Genomic DNA, 21,148 nt, shown 5'->3' with positions numbered 1-21,148 from the left:
CCTCCCACCCCACAAAAGGAAGAGGCAGAGGCCATGCAGTAACATTCCCCTTTAATAGCCTGGCGGGACCTCCAGTGGTGCAGGGGTGGGGTGCCGGGTGCCCAGCCACCCTTGGCCTCCCACCCCAGAGCCCAGATTAGGGGGGCTGGATAGCACCCAGCGTGGGGCTAGACAAGCCAATTCATTTCCCATCGCTGAGCAGGTCGGGGGAGGCAGCGCCGACCTCAATCACATGGTGGTTTAAAAAAAAAACAACTAGGAGCGGGTGGCAGGGAGGGGTGGCAGGTCAGGGCATGGGATTCCCCCACCGGCTGCCCCATGCCCCCCCCACCTGTGGCCCCCAATAAATATTTGCAGGGGACGCCGGGGCTGGTGGCCCTGGCAGGGGTGGGTATGCGCCGACCCTATTTCAGGCAGCGCTCGAAGTAGGTGGAGCCGATATAGCCACCCCGCATGGAGCGCTGCACGTTCTGCTCAAACAGCCTCCGGTTGTTCTGCAGGACCTCGGCGGCTTCCTTGTTCAGTGGGTCTTCAGGGTTGGGCTCCTGTGGCCGGTATGGGTGGGCGTCAACAAGCCCAAGGGGCAGAAGGCCAACCTCCCCCAGCCCCAGCGCCCCTGCCCCTACTCACCAAGAAGAGATACTGCAGGCCATAAATTATGGAGTTTATCGTAAGGACTGGCTTCCAGTCCTCTCTGTGGGCAGAGAACATCGTGATCAAGGGCTGGTGAGTGGGCAGCCGCCACAGGCCCTGCTGGGACCGGACAGGTCAGGCCCAGGGCACGGGACAGTGCGGATGGGAGAAGCTAGCGGGAGGGTGCAGAGAAGGACAGACCATGGAGAAAGCCAAGGTCAAGCCACGAGGAAGAAAACGTGGAGATGAAGAGACAGAGGAACACACACCACAAGGGGTAAGGAATGGACAGAGACAGGTGTAGTGCAAGGCCACGAAGGGCGCCTGGCAGGCAGGGCTGGGGAGAGCTGTGGAGGGCTCGTGCCCTCACCTGAGGATGTTGAGGCAGACGTTGCCCTCGAGGTCAATGTTGGGGTGATAAACCATCGTCTCACACTTCACCTTGGGGGGGTCATGCGGGTAACCCTGGCCCACCTGGCTCCAGGAAAACAGAGGGGAGGTGGATAGGTGCCCCAGCAGTGCCTGGCCGGGGCCTCACCTGTCGCTTCCTCAGCCCAGGGAGCCACCCCGGCCCACCGAGACTCACCTTAAAACTGAACACAAACTTCCCGCTCTTGTAGAAGCCCTGTGAAGGAAGAAAAGAGGAGTTGGGATCCCATCCAGCAAGGCCTGGCAGGGGAACCAGGTCTCCCTACTTGAGGTGGGGCCACCCGCCGTGCCTGGGAGTCCAGCTGAGTGTGCCCTCACCTCATCAGGACAGATAACCAGCTTGAAGTTGAGGAGGTCGTCTGGATCTGAGAAGCTGATGTCACACGTCTTGGGCAGATTCAGCTCGTTTATGTCTGGGTTTTCACGCAGAAAAGGGAAACAGAGAGAAAGGAAGAGGGAGAGAGAGGAGGGTGCTCAGAGCAGGTGCAGGTGCCAGCAGAGCCTCCGTAGCCTCCTCCAGGACCCCGGCTCTGGCCTGGGCAGTGGACCACACCCCCAACCCTCTCCCTGCTCCCCAGTCTCCAGGCAGGCTCTTCTGGGTCTACAGAACACCACAAACACGCATGTTCAATTGTGACTGTGCTTGAGCTCCTGGCCCAGGGTAAGTTCCAACTCTTCTGAATCCACAGCCCTAAGTCGCAGCACCCAACAGCTGGGTCCCCCCCAACCCAGCTCCTAAATGCCCCCACTCCCATGTGCCCTCCAAGAGCCTCTGACTACCCCAAACCCAGGATCCCTGGCCATAACCCCCACCTTCTAGAGGAGTCCCCAATTATCTGCCCAAACTCAAAGACCTTATTCCCCCTCCACACCCTAAATCATCCCCCCAGCAATCCCTGGTCCCCACGATCCATATACTCCTCTTTCTGCCTGTCATCCCAAACCCAGGTTCCCATCTGACCCCCAGATCTGTGAGTTTCCCAGCCCTCCTACCTTACACTGTTCTGACTATAAGATTTCCAGCATCTCCAGCATCATGGTCTAAACCCAACCCTACTCCTATCTCTAATCTCTGGCACCCACTGTCCCTCCCTCCTCCTCCTGTCACCCTAAACCCCAAATTGCCATGTGACGCCTCCCCCCCCAGACCCACGAAACCCAGGCCCCAGAACGTACTTCACCACGCCTGACTCTGATTCCCACCGACCCCAGCATAATACACTAAATCTCCCACTCGGATCCTCAATCCTTGGCCCCCACTATCCATATCTCCTCCGCCTTTCACCCAGGTTCCCGTCTGACCCCCCCAGACTCTCGAGTTCCCGGTCCCCCCACTACACTGCCACTCTCAGATTCTCAGTCCCTAATATCAGACATCTGGCTTTCCAAATACCTTCAGTGCCCCATTCTCGGCCCCGCATCTCTGACCACTTCAGTGACTATTACTCCACCCCTGATCCCTCAATCCCCAGGCCCTGATCTCCGATCCCCACATCCGCGGCCCCCCCATTTCTGACACCTCTGACCCCTGGCGACCGCATTACCCCAAGCCAGGCCCTGACCTCCGACCTCCACCCCCATCCCGACTCCTTACCCTTCTGGATCCGCAGCTGCGCCGCCGATGCCTTCTTGCTGCTGCCCTTGGTGCCGCCCGCCGACTCCTCCTCCTTCTTCTGCTGCTTCAGCGAGAACAGCTTGATCATCCTGCCGCCGCCGCCGCTGCCGCCCCTGCGGGGCCCGGGACCCCGGCCACCCGGCCCCCCGCCGCCGCCGCCCTTGCCGCCTCCGCCACTCGGACCCGCCGCCGCGGCCTCTTTGGCTGCTGCCGCCGCCCGCCCGGCCTGCCGCGCCGCTCCGCGCCCACCGCGCGGCCCGCGTCGGCTCCCGTAGTCGGCTCCGGCCTGGCCCGGCGCCTCGGGCTCGCTCGGCGGCGCTCGGGCCCACTCGGCTGTTCTCGTGTCCGCTCGGCCCCGCCCCCACCCGCCGCTCCCTCCTCCCCCTCGCCCGCTCCGGTGTCCTCAGGCCCAGCTGCGGCTGCGGAAGCGGGGTCCTTAGGCCGCGCCACTAGCCCGTTCACTCGCTCCCTTCCCGAGGGGGTTGCGGCTCGGGTCGGAAGAGGGAGGCGGGGGCTGCGGTGGCGACGGCCGTGTACTGGAGGAGGCTCGGCTTCCGCGGCAGCAGCGGCTTCGGCGCGGAGGTCCGCAACGGCCTCGGGCGCCCCACCGCTTCGGATGTTTCCGCCGCCTGCCCGCTTCGGCTCTTTCCGCCCGGCCTGCGCTGTGCGCCTGCGCAGCCGCCGACGCCACCGCCCCGCGTTGCTCCGCGATGGGACTTGGGGATCGGGCTCCTTCGGCTAGGCTCGGGTATTTCCGTTCGGGCAGGCCGGGCCGGGCCGGTCACTTCCGGGGACGCCCGCGGGTCCAGAGAGGGGGGCGGTGTTGCCGCCATCTTTAAGTGGGGCAGATGCGGGCAGCTCCGCTTGCGGTCCAGCCATTCCCACTTGCACTCGAGCAGACGGCGGCGTAGGCGGGCCAAACGAAGTACTTGGCCCCGGGGGTCACAGACTGAGGCTGGGTTAGGTCAGAGCCTGAGCAAGGCCGGGGCGTTGCCTAGAGGGTGCGTGGTCCAGCACTTTCGGTATCCCATCGCAAACCCAGAGAACCCTCTCGCAGAGAGTCTGGTTGAGGTTAACTAACAAATAAAACGTGTATTGTGTCAGAGGGTAGTAAGCACCGTGGAGGTTTACACGGGCTGACACACTTCGGAAGCGGAACGTGGGGAGGGGCCGCGCTCTGCGCGGGTCTACAGTTCCAGCGGAGGTGCCCTACGACCTTCCGCCGGCTGCGCGTGAGATGTGGGCGGGGCCAATCTCCCCTCCAATCACGGCTCAGCGTGCCCCGGGGTGGGCGGGAGGAAGCGGCGCGGAGCGGTTGTGCGATTTCAGGCTGTCACCAAGGGAGCCGTCAGGCGGTGAGCAGCGCCGCGAGGGCTGGTTGGGGCGGGGGGCCGGGCCCGTGGGGCGGCGGGGGCTCTGTCTCTCAGCCTGCCCGCGTCCGAATGAGGCTCCTGCCGCACGTCCCATCCAGTCGCTGAGGCGACGTGCCGCCATCATACGGCACACCAAGGGAGAAGTAGTCCCGGCGGCCCAGTTGGGCCCGCGCTGGGGGTGGGCAGGCTCAGTCCATGGCCTCCTCTTGGCGAACGACCCCGGCCCCATCCTCACCCCAGGGAGTCGGCTCTACCCCTTCGGGTCTTGATTTGGCGTCCATCCCGGCCCCAGCCTCCTCAGAGGCCCTGCCCGGGTGCCCTCGGCGTCTTTGGGCTCCGTGGACTGGTCCCAGTGGTGTCTGTGCAGCCGCTCCCCCTTTCGCCCCTTTCCATTCTCTTTCCACCATCCCAGACGCCCCTCTTCAGCCCTCTAGTTGTCCTAGCCTCACACTCCCAGCTTCGTTGACTCCCTTGAGAGCTGAGCGCTGGAGAGGCGCCGGGGTGAGGATGGGAGAGCAGAAGCTGCAAACGGCTCAGGTTTGGGGCTGACAAGATTGCAACCGTCCCAGCATTCTCAGGCTTCAGACATGGCTGGTTCTGGGACCCAGAGGGCTCTTCCAGACTCAGTTTCCCTCTCCCTCTCCGTTCTTCTCATCCGCTCTGCTCTTGCTGATTATTTATTTTTGTACAGGACGTGAGGGTTGATGACCATACTGCGGTTTCCAGCCAAAGTCTCAGGGGTGGTTTCTATTGGTCAGCCTGGTTCATGTGCCCATCCCCAGGCCAGTTGCTGAGGCCCTTCCGCTAAGGGCCCATCTGGGGATGGGGAATTGGTTCCCTGGAGAGGACTAGCCAAAGCTCGACTCGCGTGATCTCTGATCTTGTGGCTTCCCCACCGTCCAGTGGGGGAAGACTTGACCATGCAACAGAATGCTAGGCAAAGGGGGCCATGGTTTCTGGACCAGGGAGGAGAGAATGGCCTAACTGAGGCAGGGGGCTGGGTTGGAAGTGGTGCAGCTAAGCTGTATATTCCTTGTCACCTTCGTGGCCACTCAAGTGGCAGAGAGGCACAGGTGGTTTTGGTGGCAAAGGTGCCTGTGGCCCTTGGGCCTGCAGCCTCTTAGGATGCAACCTAGGGCTTAGCACATGCAGAGGTCCTGAGGGAAGCTGGGGCCAGTGCCTTGGAGGGACTGGGCAGAACGTGGCGGGTGAGTTGTGAGGGTGGAAGTGCACGTAGGGTTGTTAGCGTAGCCTCTGGGAGCTGACACTGGGAAGAAAGGGTCTGTTTGGGGAACGAGGGAGCGGGAGTAGGCAGGGAAGAGAGGCTGAGTGCTGTGGGCCTCCAGGCTGGAGATGGACGGCTGGGATCAGAACAGTGCTGGGGCGTGGAGAGAAGTGGATAGATTCGGGAGGCTAGGCTTCTGGTGAGAATAATTGGATGGACGTGGCATGGGGAGGCTGGGCTTGGGAGTGAAGAGTATGGGCTCAGGTACAGGCTGGCTGGGCACTGTTGTAGCTTTCTTAGATGACCAGTGCTTTGGTATTCCTCTCCTGGGTGCCTCATATGGCTCTGGCCAAGTGGGGCGAGGTGGTCATTCTGTCCAATCCCTCAGCCCTGATGATAGTATGGTAACACTTGGTTCTCGACCTGCAGCCACATGACTGGATTGCAGAGGTGTGCCTGGCCAGCTGCAGAAATGACCTTTCATGGGTGGCCCTCACATAGCTGTTCATGTTGATTTCTTCTCAGAGGGCTGTTTTGGCAGGTGGGTCCATGGACTTCTCAAGGCTTCGGGTGTGGGGCCCTGGCCGGATGTCTCCATGCTTTTCATGTTTACTGTAATTTTTCCTGTGTGAAATTTCATGTTTTTATGTAGTTGTATCTGCACAGATTTCCCTTCATGATTAACACGAAGATGATCGAAGATGAGAGCTTTCTTGTTTTCTTTGTTTCAGATGATAAAAATCATACAAGTTGTAAAAAAAAGAAAAAGAAAAAAAAAAAAGCCATGTTACAGGATTTATAAAGTTCCGGCAACATTCCTCTAACCTGAGACCACTGGCTACCTCAGTGTTCATTCATATGCCTTCTCTGATCTGATTCTCCCAACCCCTCCCTGCCTTCCTCTCCCCTCTGATTCTACAGATCCCAGACCAGGTTTCCTAGAATCCCCTTTGTGATCAGAGAGAACCGTGAGTGCTGTCAGAGGGTCCGGGGACGCCCCACCCCTGACTGTGCCACACAGGAGTGCCCCTGCATGGGGGGGTTGCTGACTTTGCCAGACGTAGTAGATGCCAGAGTGGCTCTGGTCTTGGCTGGGGCTAGACTAGCGGGGAGGTGGGGAAAAGGGAGGGATAGGGGAGGGGAGGAAGGGGGGCTGAGGCAGGGAGCATGCCTTCTCTAGCATGTCTGTAGGAAGCCTCTGGCCCAGGCTGGCTTGTCTTTCCCAGATACCAGGGCCCAAGTCTTGAAGGGATCAGGGTGACTCAGTGGCAGGGGCAAGTCCAGCTGCACTTCTGGAAGAAGCTTGGACATACAGGCCTAGAAGGGCTGTTCTGGAACCCTCTAGGCCAAGGGCAGGCTGACACCCTCCTGGAGTGGGGTTTAAGTCCCAAGCCAGACCCTGCTGCATGAAGATGCCCTCTTTGGAGCTGCCTTTCTCCATTGTCTCTGGCACTTACAGCACCCATGGGTGGAGTGGGGGACTGTGTCAGGGCCTGAGCAGTAGGATGGAAGGGGAAGATGGGGCAAAAGAAGCAATGGCACCGGAAGAGGCTGGAGGGTTCCAGAGACGCCCGCCCTCAAGTCTGCAGGACACGGAAGTGGAACTGGCAGTATCTGTCCATCTTCAGGAAAGCTGCTGCCGGCTGTGCTTCCTGCGACTCGTTACTGAACACACTCACGATAGAGCCCTCCCAGCGTGCGGGAGCCCTTAGGGGCTGTGCGTGGGGCCGGGGAGGGAGGAGAACGGCGCGTGATGGGCGCGTGATGGGAACGATACTAGAGGGCTGGGGAAATGGCCTGGGGCTTGCAGCCGCCTGCGGGTCGCGGACTGGCTGGAGTCTGCGGGGAACAGAGGAAAGTCTCGCAAGAATATGGATTCCCAGGTAAAGCCTTGTAGCTTTCACACCTAAGAAGTGGCTCCCTAGGTTTAAAGTTTCATAAACACATTCTCAGGCCGGCTCTGGCTTGCTGGACACCAGCCTGATACTTCAGCACCTGATGATGTTGGCTGGCTGGGGAGAACTCTGCCAGTCCAGGTCCTCATCTGGCAGCTGGCTGGGCCGGCAGATGTGTGGGTCGAAGGGAACATGGGCAAATAGTACAGGAGCCGTGGTGCAAGGGGGGCACCCCACAGATATGGCCAGGCTCTGCTAGGGGCCACATCTGCAGGGGGCTCTGGCTCTTACAGGAATCATGTGGTTGCAAAGAAAGTGGTGGACCTGTGGGGTGGGCAGAGAGGGACCCAGGCAGGTGGGGAGGAACTGAATTGGTGCAGACCCAGACGCAGGTTCCGTGTACTGTTTATTGAGCACCTACTGGGCACCGGGCCCTAAGAGGGCTGGCTTGTACCCACGTGATCACAGGCCTCACAGCATCCCCGCGAGGTAGGTGTTCTGCAGCAGCGCCCCCCCACCCCCGCACGGAGGACCGAGGTGAGGGCGGAGACGGGGGTGCAGCGCGCGCTGGCTACTCTGCACTGTGGACGCGCTGATGCTGGATGAGCTTGGTGCTCTGGTGGAAGCAGCGGCCGCAGTCCTGGCAGGCGAAGGGCTTCTCGCGCCGGTGGGTGCGCAGATGCTGCGTGAGCGTGGGCCGCTGGCGAAAGGCTTTGCCGCACTCGGGGCATGCGTACGGCCGCTCGCCCGTGTGGATGCGCCGGTGCTGCGTGAGGTTGGCGTGCTGCCGGAAGCTCTGGCCGCAGTCCGGGCAGGCGAAGGGCCGCTCGCCTGTGTGGATGCGCTGGTGCTCGGTGAGCCGCGAGACTTGCGTGAAGCCCAGGCCACACTCGCTGCAGTGGTAGGGCTTCTCGCCGGTGTGCGTCCGCTGATGGCGAGTGAGCTTCAGACGCTGGCTGAAGCGCTGGCCGCACTCAGGGCAGGCGAAGGGCTTTTCCCCCGTGTGCACGCGCAGGTGCTGCGTGAGCGTGGGCCGCTGGCGGAAGGCCTTGCCGCACTCCACGCAGGCGAAGGGCCGCTCGCCCGTGTGGATGCGCCGGTGCTGCGTGAGGTTGGAGCGCTGCCGGAAGCTCTGGCCGCACTCAGCGCAGGCGAAGGGCCGCTCGCCGCTGTGCACGCGCCGGTGCTGCAGCAGCACCGAACGGCGGCCGAAGCGCTCGCCGCACTCCACGCAGCCGAAAGACTTGTCGCCCGTGTGCACCGCCTGGTGCTCCAGCAGCACGGCGCGCCGCGCGAAGCTCTCGCGGCACTCGCTGCACGGGAAGGGGCCTGGGGGCTCCGGCGCGCCAGGAGGCGCGGGGGGTGCCGCGCCGGGGCCCGGGGGGTCGCCGTGGATGCGCTGGTGCTGCAGCAGGTTGGAGCGCTGCCGGAAGCTCTGGCCGCACTCGGCGCAGCGGAAGGGCTGCTCGCCCGTGTGCACGCGCCGGTGCTCCTCCAGGCGCGCGCTGCGTACGAAGCCTTGGCCGCAGTCGCCGCACACGAACGGCCGCTCCTCGGTGTGGGTGAGCTGGTGGCGCAGCAGGTGCGAGCTGCGGCTGAAGCTGCGGCCGCATTCGCCGCACACGAACGGCCGCTCGCCCGTGTGTATCTTCTGGTGCCTTAGCAGGTTGCTGCGCTGGCTGAACACCTTCCCGCACACGTCGCAGCGGCCACCTCGCACGGCTCCGGCGCCTGTGCTGGGGCGACCTCGACCCCGGCTCCGGCCCCTGGGGGCACGCCAGCGAGCGGCGGCCAGCCCGGGGCCCACGCCCTGGCGGGGATCGTACGTGGGGTCCTGCTCACCTCCCGGGTCGCTGGAGAGCACCAGCGCGTGTGAGAAGCCACCTTCGAGGGAGGGTGACTCGAGTCGGCCCGTGAGGCTGGCCACGCCGAGGTCCCAGGGGAGGTGGACGTGGGGGCTCACAGTGTCTGGGCCAGCAGAGATGCTGTCCATCTGGAGTGTAAACCCTGCATTGCAGAAGGGGATCCACTCATTCATGACAGAGAACCCACTTGTGCCCAGAGCCACTCCAGCCCTGCGGAAACGGTGCGAACTAGAGCGACCTGAAACTGACCAAGGAGGCAGACAGAAGTGACGTGGGCAGGGGCAGGGGTTGTACCTGTGCAGGCTTCCCTAAGGAGGTGACAATGGGACAGACCCTTCAGGAGGTGGAAGACTGAAAAGCTGGGGACAAGCTTTCCAGGTCTGACTTAAGTTTGTAAAAACCACCTTTCTGGAAGGGCTGTAGGGCAAAGGTGGGGCAGGTGGCCCTTGCACTGTCCGGGTGGATGATGATGGTTTCCACAAAGGCAGAGCTGTGGGTGGGTCTGAGGGAGGCTGGAAGTGGAGCCAACAGGAAGGGAATAGGGCAGGGGGTAGAGGCAGGGAATGCAGGCAACAAGGACTTTTGTCTGCCGTGCCTTCCTTGAGATGCCCACGGGACTCCCGAGGGTCAGAGGCCACACGCAGGCTGTGGGGCACAGGAGTTGGGCCCAGTCTGCCGGGAAACGTGAACATGGCTGCTGTGGCATGTACATGGCCTACGGAGTCCTGGGCCTGCATGTGATCAGACAGGGGTGGGTGTCTGCGGGTAAAAGGAGCAGGTTCCAGCCACGCTGTGAGCACTCCATCATTAGATGCTGGGGGAGGCAGGCGATGTGAGCACAGGCAACGGAGAAGAAGGAAGTTAAAGCAAGGAGACTGGGAGACTAGCAAGGGCTTCAGTAGGTGACAGAAGACCTATCAGCTGCCAAAGAAAACTCAGAAAAACTATACTGTGTCAAAGGAAATCATCTGTGCACAGCAAAAACCCTCCGAGTCAAAAGACGAATGACAAACTGAGAACTCTCCAGAGGCAAGAGACTAATTAACCAAAGTAAGGTGCGCCAATCAATCAACAAGAAAGACGGACAACCTGACAAACGGGAAAGGGCAGGAAAAGGAAAGGAAATGTCACTGATGCTTAAATTCTGTAAAATATGCTCAGTCCCCTCCTAGTAAGCGAAGTGCGTATTAGGGCCGTACTCGTTACCGGTTCCACACCCTAACTCCAGGAACCCAAGCATTTGTGTGCACCGCTGGCGAGCATCAACAGAAGCCAGTGTGGCAAAGTGCATCAAAGCGTCCAATTTCCCACCCTCTGATCCAACAGTTCCACGTCTAGGTGCTTCTCCACCAGTTGTGTCCCCCTGTGTGAAATGACCGGTGTAGGAGGTTTCTCAGTTCTCACTGAAAAGTAACCCAAAGGAATGTCAGTAGGGGCCTGTGTGGATAAACGGGTGTGTCCACGGTGAGCCCCAGTGGGCTCTATGCAGCTGTCCAAAGAGGAGAGCGCTCGTTGCTGTGTGTTCAAGTGGGAAGATGCGTGAAAAACGTCAGGCGTGGAACAGGGGGAAGATTAAGCATCCACGTGTGTTTTAAAAGCGGGCAATGAGTATGCACCTGAATTTGTGTTTGTTCTTCTACGCAGAGAATCTTTCTGGAAGTACACACAAAAAACCGGTGATGTTGGCTGTTGGGGTGCAGGACCATGTGATACAGGAGAGGGGCATTCCACTGTATACTCCCTTGTGCTTTCTGAATTTTCTAACACGTGAATGTCCTAGCAATTCAAAATGTTCTCCTGATAAAAGCACTGGCTGCACAGAAGATGTTCGGTTGAGGGCAAGGGGAGCAGCCAGGAGACCTTATGGGGATACCAAGGCGGCTGAGGTGAGCTGTGGTTGACTGTGGAAGAGTACAGCCTGAGGAGAGAATGGGACTGCAGAGAAAGAACCTGCCGAGGAGCCTGGGGTGGAACTGCCGGTGTGGCTGGAGAGAGCAGAGAGACCGGGGGGCTGTGGGCTGAGAGAAGCAGGTCCAGGCTGGAGCGTCAGCTACACAGCATGAGCCAAGCCTGGCCAGCCAGCTGAAGACAAACAGCAGAAGGGGCATGTATCAGATGCTACTCTCTCAGCTTCAACATGCACAACTGACAGACGGAACACAAGAAAAGAGCTTTCAAAATACCTGGGGCAGCTCCAAAGCAAGAAAGGACGGTGAGATTCAGGAATCCAGAGCCTGGTGCACCATGCTGTATGGTGCCGAGGCTGTGGACACTGAGGACGAGAGCCAGGCTCTGTCATGAAGTTGGGGGTTGAGGACACAGCCTGGGTGAGCCCTGTGCACCCGCGGACCTTTTGCTTTCAGTGAGGCTGCAGAGGTATCTCCATTGAATGGCTAGGGGCCCAGACGAGCCTTCCAGTTCAGAGTTATGCTGGACTCTGTGGCAGTCCCTCACCCAGGATGACGCTTAGGGCAGGGACAAAGAAGAAGCCCCCAGAGCTGTGAAGGGCAGGCTGTCAGCAGTGCACCCAGTGGGAGCATTCACACCCAAGGAAACTGAGCTAACTAACAAGGCCAGAAATAACATAAGGTACTTGCAAATTCTCAAAGGATGGATCAGTATCCACAAAACAAGGACGTTATGAAAAAAGAATGAGTTTGGATCCTTATTGATAAAAAACAGCAAATGGGGACTTCTGGGTAGTAATGGTATCTATTTAAATTTGTTTCATTGTGAAACAACATTAAAAACCACCATAAAGGTTTTGTTTTGTTTTTACAAGGCATAAAGTCCACAGAGATGAAGAGAAGAAGAGAGGAAACAAACAAATCCCTGATATTTTCTACTCTGGAAAGCAAAATGGGCAAATGGTAACTGTGCAGCAGACTGGAGAAGGCGAATAGTAAGTCAGCAGTGGGGAAGACTGAAAGAAATCAACCCGTTTTACCCCAGAGGTTGAAAAGTTCAGGAGTTGGAGGTACCAGGTACCTCTGGCCAGGCAGGTGAAGGGGCAGGGGCACCAGGCGGGCTGGGGAAGCTGTTTCAGAAGCTGAAGCCGAAGCTGGGCAGGGCTACTGCAGGGAACAGCCCTGGGTCTGTCTGCACAGAATTCTGAGGAAGCAGTGGGCAGTGCTGTAGCTCTGACTTCTGGACCTCCTCTCCCATCCTGGCAAAGGGCTGGGTTGAGGGCGGGAGAGGACCCTGAGGGAGTCAAGGGAGTTAAGGGAAGTCACATTGGGCGCTGCGACGCTAGCCTCTCTCCCCGGATGCTGGCAAGAGGCTAGGAGTGCCTTCTTAGAACACTCAGAGGGGAGAACTGAAGATCCTCACAGCAGGGGTGCCTTCAAGCAGCCCAGCCAGACTGCCCTACGACTGCTTCAGTGGCATCCACTCATGCTCCACCCACCCACTCACGTTTCCCAAGAAGTGAGTCTCCTTGGGGAGTGAACCCCTCACCCTCCCCTCCCAGCCCCGATTTGTTGTCCTGGCCGATAAGACCCTCACCCATCTGCTCAGAGCTGCCAGAGGGACCAGAGACCACACTGGAAGAAGAAAGCTTAAAAAACAAGTTATTGTTATCCTCAGAGAAATAAGGAAAGATGTTACAACTGTAAGAATAACAGAAGGTGGTTAAAAAAATGAATGTTCAGGGAAAGAAGACACTCCTGGAAATTAAAACTCTGCTAGCAGATATGCAAATCTCAAAGGAGGGTCTGGAGGCTATAACTGAAGACATTTTCCGGAAAATAGAGCAGAAAGAAAGGGATGGGGAAATCGCAGTGGAGAGAACATTGGAGGATCTGTCCTAGAGTCCAATAACAAAGTAACAGGCATTCCAGAAACAAGAGAACAGAACAATGGAGGGGAAGGAAATCAAAGAAACAATGCAAGCCAGTTTCCCACAATTGAGAAATGTGAATTTCAAATTGAAAGGGCTCACCAACAGTGGTGATAAAAAATGTTTTGACCCAGTTTCACAGCAATTAAAAAAAAATGTTTTGAGACAGAGTTAATAAAAAGAATTCTTCAGCCAAAATTCAGTGTAATACAAATGTGTTTCAGATATGGAACATAGCTCAGAACTTTACTTCCCACACCAGAGTTCACAGGAAGGTTCACCAGAACAAGGGGGTGGGACTTCCCTGGTGGCACAGTGGTTAAGAATCCGCCTGCCAATGCAGGGGACACGGGTTTGATCCCTGGTCCGGGAAGATCCCACATGCTGCGGAGCAACGATGCTCGTGTGCCACAACTACTCAGCCTGCGCTCTAGAGCCCGCGAACCACAACTACTGAGCCCGCGTGCTACAACTACTGAAGCCCGTGTGCCTAGAGCCTGTGCTCCGCAACAAGAGAAGCCGCTGCAACGAGAAGCCCGCGCACTGCAACGAAGAGCAGCCCCCGCTCATCGCAACTAGAGAAAGCCCGCGTGCAGAAACGAAGACCCAACGCAGCCAAAAAAAATAAATAAATAATGAATAACAAGGGAGTAAACCAACAAAGAGAAGGGGTCCAGGGAACAGGGAGGACAAGGAGGCAGGGAGCCTGGCCGACGGCAGACCGTCGTAGGCTGTGTGGCTGAGGGGGACAGCACAGGGCATCTGGCCTGAGAGCAGGGCACCGCTCTGTCTTGCCCAGGCCCCACCCTGTGTCAAGGTCCCCCCTGTCTGCCCACCCTGTCTACTAACCTGCTGTCCCTCTCTGCCCCGCCCCCCAATCAGTGGGATGCAAGCCCAGAACCCGGGGGCCATCCAGGGTGCCGGGGCTGGGAGCGGACGTGGGGAACACAAGTCCTGCTCTCAGGAGGTTTTATTGGGGGCGGGGAGCAGCAGCTGGAGGGGCCATGAGGTTAGTGGGGGGCTTGGCTCTCGCGGGTAGGAGATGCTAAAGCAGGTTGAACACTGCAGGCGATGGAGGAGCTCGGGGAATGCCGGAGTAAGGGGGCCACCTGAGCAGGGCCAGGAGTGGGATGGTCAGGGGTGGTGCTGCCCGTGCGGAGGGCCCCATATTACTCACCTGGGGAGAAGATGCTCCCAGCTTCCTCCTGCCACAGGGCCTCAGGGTGCTCCGTCCATGAGGACCCCTCAGGCCCAGCCTCACTATGGGGAGAGGCCTGGTCCAGCGTCACGCCACAGCCCTGAAACCACAGTGGTCACTGCTCGCCTGTGTCTGGCTAGGCCCAGGGAGGGACCTACCCAACCCCCACCCACTGAGGCTCCCAGAGCAGGGGCTCACCTGGGCCTCCTCAGGTAGGACAGTGGAAGTGGCCTCCTGGGGGTTGGTTAGAGGCCCAGAGTCCAGAAGCTCTGGAGAGGAAGGGTGGGGTCAGGCGGCTCCAGGGGCCCCCCACCCTGATGCCCTCCTCAGTGGTGTGCCAGGTGCTGGGGTCCAGGTGAGGTGAGACCTGGATGTAGACTTGGGGCTGGGCATGTCAGGGGGGCTCTAAGGGTCCACACAGGAATGGCAGAGAGTGTGGGTGGGCATGTCTGGCACCTGCCTGGGAGGCGTATGAGAGAAGGGAATGCTCCCCAGCACTTTGGGGTCCTTCCTCAGCTGTGCCCACCCATACTCCAGCCTTCTGTCTGCTCTCGAGCAATCGGCTAATGTCCCCCAGTGGATCTCCTCAGGGAGAGAACCCCACATGCCTCCCACACCAGGAAACCCCAATAGCCAGCTCCATGCCAGTTGAGAACACGGAAGGAACCACAGTGGTGACAGTCAGGCTTGGCATGCGAGGGATAATGACGGCCACTGGCTGGGCGGGATGTGGGGACCACCAATGCATGGGCACGTTGCCTACCCTCACCTGGATCCTCTGTAACCCCAGGCTCCTCTTTCACCCGTAGGCCCAGCGACGACTCCTGTGTGGCCCCATGGGGCATCTCAAGCCCAGGTTCTGGAGCCCGAGGTGTGACTTGAGGGAGGGGCTGGAAGTCGGAGGGCTCCGTCTTCTCCGATAGCACCTCCTGGCCTTGCACCTGGACTGTGACCTGGGGAGGTGCCCCTGCCATCAGGAGCTCAGGTCGGGAGTTCACGGGCATCCACCCTATCTTGGGACCCCAGGGGTCCCGACTGACTAGGTCCTCTAAGGACCCATGTCCACCAGGGACTGAGCAAGGCGTGAAGGGACCACCTGCAGTTGCTCGCCTGCTGCTGACACCCACCCTCTCTCCCCACCCTGCATCCCTTGTCCATGCCTCTGGGTGATGGAGGGATGGGCCAGTGAGGCTGGCCCTGGAACCCCGTCTGCCCTCACACAGGGTCTGCCGCAGGTGACCACTTCCAAACCACAAGGGACCAGTGTCTGGCTGAGCATGGCACCGCCCAGGAAGAGGCAGAGATGCATACTGTTCCAGCCCCGACCCCAGGGCCACTGACTCACCCATCTCCGGGGCCCTCCTGGCTCCCGGCGCAGGCCCTCGACCAGGGCAGCGGCCTCCTCAGGGCTGCCCGGCTGCTGTCCCCGCACACGGGCCTGGATCTCGGCGGGCAGCGCGCCCAGGAACTGCTCCAGCACCAGCAGCTCCAGCACCTGCTCCTTGGAGTGCACCTCGGGCCGCAGCCACTGGCGGCACAGCTCCCGCAGCCGGGCCAGCGCCTCGCGGGGACCCACTGCCTCCTCATAGCGGAAGTGCCGGAAACGCTGTCGTGCAGCCTCTGGGCCGGGATCCCATGGGGCGGCTTCACCCTCCTCCTCAGACTCCTCCAGCTTCACCGTGATGGGCCCCTCATCTTCTGGGGGTGCGTGGCCCGGGAAGCCCAGAGCCGTGGGCCTCATTGGAAAGAGCAGACTGGGGCTCTGAGGCCAGCGTCTCCCCCTGGGGGAGGAAGGGGGTGAGGCGGCTGCGATGAGGACAGCGGTGACGATGCGCTTTGAGAGCCTACTGGATGCTGCGCTGTTGAATCCCGAGACCCGCCAAGTGGAAGGAGGATGAGGAAACGGAGGCACGGAGGCCGTCCCGTGCCAAGGACCTGTGGGGCTGGTGAGCCCTCGGTGAGCCTCTCTAGCCGGGCCTGTGCAGGGTCTCTGGTAGCCCCCTATTCCTGGGCTGCTTCTTAGGCCCAGAAGGCACCTCGTCTCTCCCCCAAAGCCCACGCTTCTTCTACATGCACCACCTAACCCCTGCTCTGCATCCCTCTCCCTACCAGGTGAATGCCACCTACAACATCCACTGCCTGGGCATCTGCACCACTACCACCCCTCCCCCCACCAACGCCAGTCTATCACTGCAGCGTCCACTCTCTCGCCTTGTCTCTCAGACCACTCCCCTCCCAGCGCGGTTTCACAGCGCAGCCTGACTGCACCTGCCCCACCCCACACCTGTGCAAGGTCACCTGTATGGCCCAGCACCCAGACACCATTGTCCCCCCATTCAACCCCATTCTCTGAGCCCGACTTATCACAACACGCAATGCCCCACTATCTCCTCCGTTTCCTGATTTAGGTGGCACTAGGAGGTAACGGGGTAGTTTTCAGAGGGGAGCTACAAAGGTGCCGAGACCACTGGACTGCAAGGAAAGTCGGAGATTCTGCCCAGCCTATTTGCCACGTAACCTCGGCATGTCGCTGTGCCACTGTGAACCTCCGTTTCCCCCACCCCCACCACACTTGCGCTGCTCCTTCTGCAGCTGGAGGTACAGTGCGACCTTTGTGGAGAGATCTGAGTTTATTAAGGAAGTGGATTCGATTTCGAGGGCCGCCTGATCCCGTGGGTCTAACCTTCGCTCCTCAAGGTTCCAAGTCAACCTGAAACCCCAGGAGACAGTTGGGCCTCCGTAATCGGGCCGGCCCTGCGGAGCTCCCTGAACTACATTTACCAGAAGCCTGGGCGGGCACCTTCTGCTTTAGGGAGCCGGGGCAGGTCCGGATGCCGCCATGGCAACTGGGGGCGGGGACTCCAGATCCTGTCGCCGTGGCAACGCGCAGTGATTGACGAGCCTCGCGCGACAGCGCTGGGCCCGGCCACGGGGGGCACCCAGGCCCCTGTCCTGCGCTCCCGATCCCGCTGGGCCGCCGCCCCCGTCCCCGCCCGAACCTTCCCGGTTGAGGGGCCCCCGCCCTCACCTCCGCGCTCAGCGGGCCGCTCCGCGCTCCTGAGCATGCGCACTCGCCGACCTGCCCTCCCCGGCCGGACTATGTCTCCCAGAATGCTCCACGCACCAGCCCGAGCGCCGCCTTGCCCGTCCCCCACCCTCGCCTCAGTTTCCACCCTCCTCCCGCTGTGCCCCGGGGCAGCGTTGTTCGCAACGATCGGGTCACACTCCGGGCCGCGTCTTCCCGCGCTCCCAGCCTCAAATCCAGGCGTCCAGGCGCCCGTCGACGCGAGCAAGCTTCTCAGGGGGCAACGGGCGGCCGCACCACCTTCCCAACCGCGCATGCCTCCACCAAGTCTCCCTGAATTCTCTACGGGCTTCGCGGATTAGCAGGGTTCTGCACCAATCAGGGCCCTCGCTAGGACGCCGTCAGCCCCCGTCTCCATGGCAACCCCCTGCGGAGACCCGGCCACCCGTTCCACCGCCCTCAGGACCGCAAGCGAGCCTCTCCCACTTTCGCCTTGGAGAGAGGCTCGGCCGGCTCCTGTCCGGGAGGAGGTCAGCCAGTCCTCCGCGCGCGTGCGCGGCGCGATGACAGTTTTTTTTTTTTTTTTTTTTGTGCTCGCGGGCGGTAGGCGGGCCCGGGCGTCTCCATGGTAACCAGTGGGCCGTGCAGGCGGTTTCCAGGGCAACCCTGGATACCGGCCGGCGTCTGAAAGAGGATGGGAGAGGTAGGGTGAGGGTAGAGATGCGGAGCGAGAGAGACAGGACAGACAGACACAGACTCGGGGGCGGGGAGAGTTGTGAGGAGAGACAGTGAAAGTAAGTGAACAGACACGGACAGAGACACGGGCAGGACAGAAAGAGACCTAGGTCAGAGAGTCAGGGCTGGGCAGACATGTGTGTCAGAACAGTTAACAAGAGGGAGAGCGATCAGGGCGGGATGGAGATGAAAGGAGAGACAAAGATTTACAGCGACAAGACATGCAGCTCGAGATTCAAGGGACAGACAAGGATCAGGAGTACAGAAGCAAGAGGGGAGAAAGGGACAGAAATTAGAGATACAGTAAAGTGGATCGAGAGTTTTCAAAGACTCAGAGAAGGGTGACAGCAAGAAGAGAGAAAGACGGAGCGGGAGGGACACATGTTAAGAAAACTTATCCAAAACTTGCCATTAAGAGAAAAAAAGATGACTAGAAGAGCTAGCACCATCTCTACCAAGCCTGCTTCAGGCCATCTGATTCCCTAAGTGAAGCAACTTTTTTTGAAGTTAACTGCTTTTGATCAGAGTCCAGATACTGTGACGTTAGATGCTAACGAGTAAAAGGTTGATAGGTTGTAAATGCCTTCTGTCCAGTAGAGAAGGGTACCCCAAGTTTTTTGTCACCCAGTAGGACACTAAGCAGAACACTAAGATGCCTGCCCACTGCCCCATGGGGCACTACCGATCCGACTTGGCGCTTTTATTTCACTGTTCGTTCTTTCACCCTTTCTGTTGTTCCTTCTCTCTCATCTTCCCAGAACCACCTATGTCACCTGCTAGTTCCCACCGGAGGTAAACAGATATTTGACACGTGCTCACGGAGTTTGTCTTTAGCTGTTTCGAAAATTATATTTTGACAGTCTAAAGGGAACCATTTCTCCAGAATGGGGGACAGACAGGGAGAAAGAGAAAACAGTGAGACAGACACAGGAAAGGAAAAGACGTAGCGAGGATGGTGGGAAAGAAGGAGACCAGGTCCGGGCGCGGAGGCTCCGGTGGGCCTCGCAGTGAGCTGGACCCTGACTTGTCCCGCGTGGGGAACACGAGCCTCAGCTGGGCCTGGGGGTGACCCTCGGGGCGGCTGGTCCAGTCATGGCAGACTGCTGGAGGTCACAACCAAAGAAATTCTCTGATTACTGCAGGTGCTGGATTGCGACAATAGGTCTAGTGTTGAACTTCATGAAAGAGGAAAGAATCATAAGGAAAATGTGGCAAAGAGGATCAGTGAGATTAAACCGAAGAGGCTGGATAGGGCAAAGGAAGAAGAGAAGGCATCAAAGGAGTTTGCTGCAATGGAGGCAGCTGCCCTGAAAGAATACCAAAAGGATTTGAAAAGCCTTGGCTTAGAGTCAGAAACTTCAGAGCCAAGCATATCACCAGTAACCAGCACTATCCCACCCGCCTCTGCATCAAATCAGCAAAAGAAAAAAAGAAAAAAAAAGACCCTTCAAAGAGCAGATGGGTAGAAGGCATAACCTCTGAGGGTTACCATTACCATTATGATCTTATCACAGGAGCATCTCAGTGGGAGAAACCTGAAGGATTTCAAGGAAACTTTAAAAAGACGGCAGTGAGGACTGTTTGGGTAGAAGGTTTAAGTGAAGATGGTTATACCTATTATTATAATACAGAAACAGGGGAATCCAGATGGGGAAAACCTGATGATTTCATTCCACACTCTGGCGATCTGCATTCTAGTAAAGTCAATGAAAAGTCACTTGGTACCCAAGAAGAGTCCAAATCATCAGATTCACGTTGTGATTCTGATGTGGAACACCAAGCAGAAAAAAGGGGGGGGGGGAATGGGACTTCCCTGGTGGCGCGGTGGTTAAGAATCCGCCTGCTAATGCAGGGGACACAGGTTCGAGTCCTGGTCCAGGAAGATCCCACATGCTGCGTAGCAACCAAGCCCGTGCGCCACAACTACTGAGCCTGCACTCTAGAGCCCGCGAACCACAACTACTGAGCCCGCGTGCCGCAACTACTGAAGCCCGCGCGCCTAGAGCCCGTGCTCTGCAACAAGAGAAGCCACCGCAATGAGAAGCCCGCGCACAGCAACGAAGAGCAGACCCCGCTCGCCGCAACTAGAGAAAGCCGCGCGCAGCAACGAAGACCCATCGCAGCCAAAAATAAATAAATAAAAGAAAAAGGAGGGGGGGAAGGAGAGGTCTCTACAGAAATGCAAAAGCTAAAAGTAAAGTTTAAAGAAAAAAAAATAGTGATAAAGGAACTGAATCGGAAACACAGAAAGAAAAAAATGCCCAAGGGTATTCATCAGGTCCAAATGAAGAAAAATCCAAAGCTCATAAAAAATCAGACCCATATGGAGGGACTTCGCTGGTAGTTCAGTGGTTAAGACTCTGTGCTCCCAATGTAGGGGTCCAGGTTCTATCCCAGGGAACTAGATCCCCTATGCCAAAACTAAGACCTGGCATAGCCAAAATAAAAGTAATAATAATAAAGAAAACTCCTCTGTGTTTGTTTTACATTACTTAATGCTAAAATTTTAGACTTATTCTAAATGTATTTTATGTGAATTTAAAATAACTCTTTTTTCATGTGAAACTGATTTTTGTTCCTAAAATGGAAGCCTACCACATTGCATTGTAATACAGTGTATTATGTTCAGTGTCTAAAAATTGGTAATTACATCATAATATAAGATGCTATGTATCTGTTATTTAAAACATGGAAAAGTAAGGCCTTTATTCAATTCTTACTCGTATGAATATACTTGTACTGCACTGAAAATGCATTACTTTTTTTTTTTTTTAATATTTATTTATTTATTTGGTCTCACCGGGTCTTAGTTGCGGCAGGCAGGCTCCTTAGTTGTGGCATGCGAGCTCTTAGTTGCAGCATGCATGTGGGATCTAGTTCCCTGACCAGGGATCGAACGCAGGCCCCCTGCATTGGGAGCACGGAGTCTTATCCACTGCGCCACGAGGGGAGTCCCAAAAATGCATTACTTTTGCACACTGATATTATTCAAGAAATAAGAATTAGACCATGTAAGAGAAGATTCACAACCTGTGATAATTCAGTTCTGAGGATCCTGTCAGAAGGCTGATGTAGAAAGTGTATGCATATTGGCTTACCTTACTCAATTTAAGGTCAAGGGCCAAGAACCGGGCCTGCAGCTCAGGTCATGCTTAATATGGAATGAAAACTGGACCAAAGATGTATCTGCCTGGCTCAGTGTAAGGCGACAACCATTGCTTAAGCATTTTCACCTTGAGCCAGGCACTATGGTAGGAACTGGAGATGTAAAGGTGAACAAGACATATCTCTGTTCTTCATGGCTTCTCATTCTGACG

At 57.9% G+C, this 21,148-nt stretch overlaps 3 protein-coding genes across 6 annotated transcripts; 1 reads left to right on the top strand and 2 right to left on the bottom strand.

The window, feature by feature from the left end:
- Nucleotides 1-34: 34 nt before the first annotated feature.
- On the bottom strand, nucleotides 35-2,853 carry UBE2M (ubiquitin conjugating enzyme E2 M). Its single transcript, XM_059903870.1, has 6 exons — nucleotides 2,657-2,853; nucleotides 1,381-1,475; nucleotides 1,220-1,258; nucleotides 1,004-1,107; nucleotides 631-694; nucleotides 35-545 (listed from the first exon to the last, which is right to left on the bottom strand). Exons 1-6 carry the CDS (start codon nucleotides 2,763-2,765, stop codon nucleotides 405-407), a joined length of 552 nt encoding a protein of 183 aa, XP_059759853.1. The 5' UTR covers nucleotides 2,766-2,853; the 3' UTR covers nucleotides 35-404.
- Nucleotides 2,854-7,559: 4,706 nt separating this feature from the next.
- On the bottom strand, nucleotides 7,560-17,620 carry LOC132352995 (myeloid zinc finger 1). Of its 4 annotated transcripts, none has more exons than XM_059903826.1 (6): nucleotides 17,100-17,620; nucleotides 15,417-15,930; nucleotides 14,841-15,024; nucleotides 14,270-14,340; nucleotides 14,051-14,171; nucleotides 7,560-9,177 (listed from the first exon to the last, which is right to left on the bottom strand). In XM_059903826.1, the coding sequence occupies exons 2-6, from the start codon at nucleotides 15,810-15,812 to the stop codon at nucleotides 7,742-7,744; spliced, it is 2,208 nt and encodes a 735-aa protein (XP_059759809.1). In that variant the 5' UTR covers nucleotides 15,813-15,930; nucleotides 17,100-17,620; the 3' UTR covers nucleotides 7,560-7,741. The 4 variants fall into 4 exon arrangements, with proteins under 4 accessions (XP_059759809.1, XP_059759808.1, XP_059759810.1 ...); XM_059903825.1 differs by having other exon boundaries at nucleotides 15,417-15,852; XM_059903827.1 differs by lacking the exon at nucleotides 17,100-17,620 and adding an exon at nucleotides 16,755-17,074 and having other exon boundaries at nucleotides 15,417-15,852.
- Nucleotides 17,513-20,357, top strand: LOC132353012 (WW domain-binding protein 4-like). Its single transcript, XM_059903865.1, is given in 3 exon segments — nucleotides 17,513-17,626; nucleotides 18,974-19,253; nucleotides 19,256-20,357. Coding segments are annotated over 3 exon segments (900 nt in total). The 3' UTR covers nucleotides 19,762-20,357.
- Nucleotides 20,358-21,148: the final 791 nt, after the last annotated feature.

Source organism: Balaenoptera ricei, chromosome 19 (genome assembly GCF_028023285.1).
Source record: "Balaenoptera ricei isolate mBalRic1 chromosome 19, mBalRic1.hap2, whole genome shotgun sequence".
NCBI classification, from domain to species: Eukaryota; Metazoa; Chordata; class Mammalia; order Artiodactyla; family Balaenopteridae; genus Balaenoptera; species Balaenoptera ricei.
This window is presented reverse-complemented; position numbering and strand designations above follow the sequence as displayed.

Coding starts and splice junctions, on each gene's coding strand:
- UBE2M (XM_059903870.1), bottom strand. CDS start 2,765: ATGATCAAGCTGTTCTCGCTGAAGCAGCAGAAGAAGGAGGAGGAGTCG. Junction 1,476..2,656: donor GCAGCTGCGGATCCAGAAGG/GTAAGGAGTCGG, acceptor GTGAAAACCCAG/ACATAAACGAGCTGAATCTG. Junction 1,259..1,380: donor TGGTTATCTGTCCTGATGAG/GTGAGGGCACAC, acceptor CTTCCTTCACAG/GGCTTCTACAAGAGCGGGAA.
- LOC132352995 (XM_059903826.1), bottom strand. CDS start 15,812: ATGAGGCCCACGGCTCTGGGCTTCCCGGGCCACGCACCCCCAGAAGAT. Junction 14,172..14,269: donor TCCTACCTGAGGAGGCCCAG/GTGAGCCCCTGC, acceptor CTGTGGTTTCAG/GGCTGTGGCGTGACGCTGGA. Junction 9,178..14,050: donor TGGGAGCATCTTCTCCCCAG/GTGAGTAATATG, acceptor TCTGCAATGCAG/GGTTTACACTCCAGATGGAC.